The 6,766-nt window shown below is 29.5% G+C and overlaps 1 protein-coding gene across 1 annotated transcript; it reads left to right on the forward strand.

Moving 5' to 3' along the window:
- The first annotated feature begins 3,381 nt into the window (after positions 1-3,381).
- On the forward strand, positions 3,382-4,160 carry LOC139870690 (uncharacterized mitochondrial protein AtMg00810-like). The gene is made up of 2 exons (XM_071858473.1): positions 3,382-3,727; positions 3,943-4,160. Exons 1-2 carry the CDS (start codon positions 3,382-3,384, stop codon positions 4,158-4,160), a joined length of 564 nt encoding a protein of 187 aa, XP_071714574.1.
- Positions 4,161-6,766: the final 2,606 nt, after the last annotated feature.

Genomic DNA, 6,766 nt, shown 5'->3' on the forward strand with positions numbered 1-6,766 from the left:
TTTTATTTTATTAAATATATATAACGATTTAAATTAATATTATATATATTTATACGCGCATTATACGTACATAGTTTTATACTTTTACTATACTTAAACTTTACCTTTACTTTATTTTTACTTTACTTTAACTTTAATAATTCACTTTAATAATTCATACTTTAATAATTCATACTTTAATAATTCACTTTAATAATTCATACTTTAATAATTCACTTTAATAATTCACACTTTAATAATTCACTTTAATAATTCATACTTTAATAATTCACTTTAATAATTCATACTTTAATAATTCACTTTAATAATTCAAAAATCTATTATAAATAGAATTCAATAGGTTTCATTATTTAATAGAAACTTGAAAATATTTTTCTCTAAACTCTCTCAATCGATTTACATATATATATTTACTCCGTATTATTTCAAGATATTATTAGTATACATAAAATATTACGACGGAGTGCTGTCCGAGTGATTTCGAAATTGTTTTTCGAGTAGGATAGAATTAAGGAAATTATGGGTTATAGCTATGGAGGTGATTGAGTATGGTTCATGGGTATGCTCGTGAGGTCAATATAGTGTTTATCATTTCCGTTAGGTCTACGTACCTTTCTTGCAATATTGAATCTCAATATTGATACGTGAGTACTCATAATTTAACTTTTACATACTAATAGTGTATCCCTGACTAGTGCTCGAGTATTTAGGATTATGCATGCTTGTACTTTTGATATTGCCCTTAGACAAGTTAGGTTGAATCTTGAATTAGTTACACTTGCGGTTGAGATAAGGTATAAGATATGCATGTCCTTGGAAAGCTAGCGAAAAATTAAAAACTTTTCCTTTAGATATCGAATGGTTTTGATGAACGGATTAGAAGTTATAATCAATTGAATTTTTGATATTTTTATTAAAAATGATTATTATTATCGTAGTTTTTATCGTCGTTCTAGTTTTATCTTATTATTATCATTATTATTATCTTTATCAATAAAAGGGATTTATCATTAAAAATTGTTATTTTTTTTATTATTACTATCGTTATTATCGTTAAAGTTATAATTAGTATTATTATTATTATCCAATTATTATTATTATTAGTATTATTATTATTATTATCTTTATTAATATATATATCATTATTTAAAAATGGTAATTGTTATTGTTATTATTATTATTATTACTATATTATCATTAAGATAATTATTAGTATTATCATTAATAATGTTATAGTAACTATCATTATTAATATTAGTGTAATTAAAACAAATATTTGTAACACCTAATTATTTTGATTACTATTATTATCATTATTATGAACACGATATAAAAGATGATTAAAAGCTATTAAACGAAACGATTAGAAAATAATGAGTAAGAGTATCATGATGAAATTAAAATATTATAAGATATTGAATTAGATAAAATTATCGTTCGTATTATTTTTATCATTACTATTATTATTAAAAGTATCGTTAGTATTAAAACTATCATTTTAACAAAAAATATCATTTTAATAGAAATGTCATTGTTACTATAAAATATCATTATTATTATTATTATTTTAAATAGAATTATTATTTTAAATATAATATTAAAAATTATCGTAAATATTAAAGTTATCATAATTAGAATTATCGTTTTATTATAATGTCATCTTAGTAATTATAAATATTGATATTTTTATAATAATTATTATTATTACAAAATAATACAACTTTTACTTACTATCATTATAGATATTATTTTATCAAATAAATATGTGATATAAATATATTTTACTACGTGTAATAACTTACTTTAATAATACCTAACATATTATCTTTATGATATTAAATTAACCCTATAAATTTTATTACATAATATATATAAAAGTATATTTTATTATATAAATTTAATATAAAATTTTATTTATTAATACATAAATTATATTATTTACTCTAATAAATCTTTTAAAAATATTTAAAAATATAAAATGACGATATTTAAACTATATATTAATCATGTATAGATTTTTGGAAATTATTTTGAGTCAAATTTACTTTTGTTGACTTTTAAATATTAGTCTCGAGCATTAGGATTGTGGTACACTATGACTTGACCTAATTTGTTAGACAAATATTGACTAACACATAAATATATATAATTAATTTAGGTTCGTGAATCCGAGGCCAACCTTGCACTTGTTCAATGACGTTATATGTATTTTTACTAAGAAATACAGTATGGTGAGTTTCATTTACCTTTTTACCCCTTATATTTTTGGGACTGAGAATACATGCGCTTTTATAAATGTTTGACGAAATAGATGCAAGTAATTGAAACTACATTCTATGGTTGAATTATCGAAATCGAATATGCCCCCTTTTATTAAAGTCTGGTAATCTAAGAATTAGGGAACAGACACCCTAATTGACGCGAATCCTAAAGATAGATCTATTGAGCCTAACAAACCCCATCCAAAGTACCGGATGCTTTAGTACTTCGAAATTTATATCATGTCCGAAGGAGGATCCCGGAATGATAGGGGATATTCTTATATGTATCTAGTTAATGTCGGTTACCAGGTGTTCACCATATGAATGATTATTTTTGTCTCTATGCATGAGACGTATATTTATGAGAACTAGAAATGAAATTCTTGTGGTCTATTAAAATGATGGAAATAAATAATTATGATAAACTAATGAACTCACCAACCTTTTGGTTGACACTTTAAAGCATCTTTATTTTCAGGTGTTAAAGAAATCTTCCGCTGTGCATTTGCTCATTTTAAAGATATTACTTGGAGTCTTTCATAGCATATTTCGAAGAATGTTGCATTCGTGTTATTGAGTTCATCAAAGATTATTGTTAAATCAATTTATAGTTAGATAGTGGATATTATGAAATGGTATGCATGCCTGTCAATTTTCGATGTAAAGAAAGTTTGTCTTTTAAAAATGAATGCAATGTTTGTAAAATGTATCATATAGAGGTCAAATACCTCGCAATGTAATCAACTATTGTGAATCGTTTATAATGTATATGAACGGGTCCTTTCAGTATGGTCTTCACCAAGCCCCGAGAGCTTGGTATGCAACTCGGTTAAACTATATGATAGAGAATGGTTTTAGGAGAGGAGTCATCGATCAGGCTATATTTATCAAAGAAAAGGGCGACTATATTATGCTGGTACAGGTTTACGTGGATGACATCATCTTTGGGTCAACAGATCAAAAAATGGTAGATGAGTTTCAAGATGTTATGCAGAAACGATTAAAGATGACTTCATTGGGAGCTATTAATTTCTTTTTAGGACTGCAGGTTGATCAAATGGAAAAAGACATCTTTCTACATTAATCGAAGTATGTAGCTGACATCTTAAGCGGGTTCAAGATGGAAGATGAACGAATTGCTAAGAATCCTATATCGGTGAATCACAGGATTACACCAAAAAATACCGGGGCAAAAGTCAACCCGACCCTATATAGAGTTATTATTGGTTCATTGATGTATCTTACGGCGTCACGCCCGGATATCATGTTCACGACTTATTTATGTGCTCGTTATCAAGCACATCCGAATGTGAATCATATGTTAGTTGCGAAGAAGATCATGCATTATCTTAAGGGAACTCTAAGTTTGGGCTTATGGTATCCACATAAGGATGGGTTCGAGTTAACATCGTATAGTGATTCTGACTATGGAGGCTGCAAAAGAGATTTTAAATCTACCTCAGGAGGTTGTTAGTTTCTAGGTAGCGGGTTATGAGCTAGCAGTGTAAGAAACAAACTGTTGTCGCACAATCAACGTTTGAAGCCGGATATATTGCTGTTGCAAGTTGTACGTCTTAGGTTGTGTGGATTCAACAACAACTGTGGGATTACGGTTTGCATATTTCTAACACTCCTGTCTATGTTGATAATATTGCTGCTATTGCTATGACTAAAAATCCAGTTAACCATTCAAAGACCAAACACATAGGGATCAAGTACCATTTTCTTAGGGGCTGCTATGAAAAGAAACTAATAGATGTCCTACAAATAGGTACCACAACCCAATGTGCTGATTTGTTTACAAAGGATTTTGACCGACCACGTTTCCTATTTTTGTTGAATGTGCTAGGAGTGAAATATAGGGCGGAGGTTGTGTCCGATAAGGAGTTATTGAAGTAACCATCCAATTTGTTTCATTTATAGATTTGCATTTGCATGTTGCATGATTAGTTAGCTTATGTTCTATTTCACATGATTTGTTTATTTTCTATTATGCATTGTAAACTGCAAATCCAAAAAGATTGTGTTAGTTAGCTTTTTGTCTTGGTAGATTAGTTGAGAAAATTGCAGCACCAGAAAATACAAAATATTGGTAAAATCAAAAACCATAAAAATATGAAAAACCAGAAAATGAGAGGTTGTTATGTGAAATTGGGAAATGGTTGTATTACTGAACTTGCATGTTAATCGTTCTGCGTATAAAGTAAGTAATGCATGATTAGTTGATGATAAATTAATAAATTTTTACGATTGAATTTCGGAATGAGATGATCACATAAATATAAAGTAAATAATCTTGACAAGAAAATCATGGAAAGATTTACAGCAGTTGATGGTAGTCACCTAACTATCAAAGACAATGTAATGCGAAACAATCGTTCAGGAACTCAACAGACGGTTGGGGTCTCCCCTACTACAATTTATTCTTCAATGAAGGATTGTCTAGTAAGTCCACAAGGTGAGCTTACTCTGTTAGAATGCATAGCAGTTACTATTAACCTTTATTGCTTGGGAAACACACCAGTAGGTCAGTCAGGTATCCAAAGGGAGGTGTCCTTACTATGAATGGGTTGAAAAGTGTAATTCTGTATCACAGACTATTATCGGTAAGAGAATGTGTAAACAATGGACAGAGACTACTTCAACACCAGAGATTAAGGCTGCTGTGTGATTCATCTTCAAAGAAATAAGTGGTGCATCATCATCAAAGTTGTAATTTTCATTTCATTTTATGTTAGTTTTCATTTATGTATGCAAAAGTTAAAAGGCAACATCAGAAAATCCAAAAAAAAATAACGATTCAGTTCTATTTGATTATTGTATATTTGTTTTTCTGTATCTATATAACGATGGTGCACCACATCAACAACAAAGAATCAGCGATATCAATTTGGAATTAAATGTCTATTCCACCAATGTATTCAATGTTTGAATGAGAAAGGTGATCAAACTATCTGCTGATCAGAACAATTTAAGTTATCTATATATGAGGGGGAGAAGTGATAGAGTTTTAGATCTAGAGAACTCAAATCATTTTGTCCTTGAAGCTCTCATTTAGCAGGACTTTGCTTCTATTGTTTGTGGTACAGGTTGTACCAATTGATCTAGATATATGGGGATATCTTCTGGAGGGTATTCTGACCAAGAATTCCATCACTCCCAAATACATCATATAATTTCATCTATATAGGCTTTCCGCTCAAGCATGGGATTTATAGTGACTGGTACCCAAATGAGTTCTTTCATAGTATGCAATAAAATAGAGACAAGCAAAGCTCTCTGAACGGAAAAGTATAAGTTTAAGGTAGAATCTCATAGCTGACAAGGTTTCTAGAAACATCGTAAGAACCTTCTTGTTCAATTAAATCGAAAGCACATCGAGGTGATAGCGGACAGCTTCAATATATTGTGCTCAATTGACTACCTAATAAATTGTGCAATCTCAAATAATGACTAAGTCTATGATTTAAGCAGACATAAAAATTTGTTCAAGTAATTAATTCTAAAGTGATCTTCAAGAATTCTGGAAGGAAAATCTGATGAGTTTAATGATTTTCTAAAGCTAAAATTGTAGGTACTTAAAATCTGAACTATAAGGAATTAACGATGTTGAAACTGCAAATTATGGTTCAGTTCTGATCCCCAAAATATTTGATTAATTCATCTTGAAGTGACAGATTTTTAAATCTAGAAAACTCAAAGCATTCTTTCCTTAAAGCTATCATTTAGCAGGACTTTGCTTCTATTGTCTGTGATATGGGTTGTACCTATTGATCTAGATAGATGGGGATATCTTCTGGAGGGTATTCTGACTTAGAATTCCATCACTCCCAAATACATCATATCATTTCATGAATATAGGCTTTTCGCTCAAGCATGGGGTTTATAGCGGCTGGTACCTAAATGCGTTCTTTCGGAGTATTCAATAAAATTGAGACAAGCAAAGCTCTCTGAATCGAAAGGTATAAGTTTAAGGTAGAAGCTCATGGCTGACAGGGTTGCTAGAAACACTGTGAGAACCTTCCTGTTCGATTAAATCGAGAGTACATCGAGGTGATAGCGGACAACTTCAATATATTGTGGTCAATTGACTACCTAATAAATTGTGCGATCTCAAATGATGAATGAGTTTATGATTTAAGCATACATAGAATTATGTTCAAGTAATTAAATGCTAAAGTGATCTTCAAAAAGTCTGGAAGGAAAATCTGACGATATTGATTTTCTAAAGCTAAAAGTGTAGGTACTTAAAATCTGAACTAAAGGGAATTAACGATGTTAAAACTGAAAATTAAGGTTCAGTTTTGTCCCAAAAATATTTGATTAATTCATCTTCTCACAAAAATATGTGCTTATGTTTGATAGTTGTTAAATTTGTTGTTGATTATGTAGTTTATTAGCGAGTTGATTAGTTCTCAAATGCATGATTATAGTGTTCACTATGCGGATAGTTTATAGTTTTAATTTCACCATGCTGTATATGCTTGCATTTACATTTAGATAGA

This window comes from Rutidosis leptorrhynchoides, chromosome 10 (genome assembly GCF_046630445.1).
Source record: "Rutidosis leptorrhynchoides isolate AG116_Rl617_1_P2 chromosome 10, CSIRO_AGI_Rlap_v1, whole genome shotgun sequence".
In the NCBI taxonomy this organism is placed as follows: domain Eukaryota; kingdom Viridiplantae; phylum Streptophyta; class Magnoliopsida; order Asterales; family Asteraceae; genus Rutidosis; species Rutidosis leptorrhynchoides.

Coding starts and splice junctions, on each gene's coding strand:
- LOC139870690 (XM_071858473.1), top strand. CDS start 3,382: ATGGAAGATGAACGAATTGCTAAGAATCCTATATCGGTGAATCACAGG. Junction 3,728..3,942: donor TTTTAAATCTACCTCAGGAG/GTTGTTAGTTTC, acceptor CTAAAAATCCAG/TTAACCATTCAAAGACCAAA.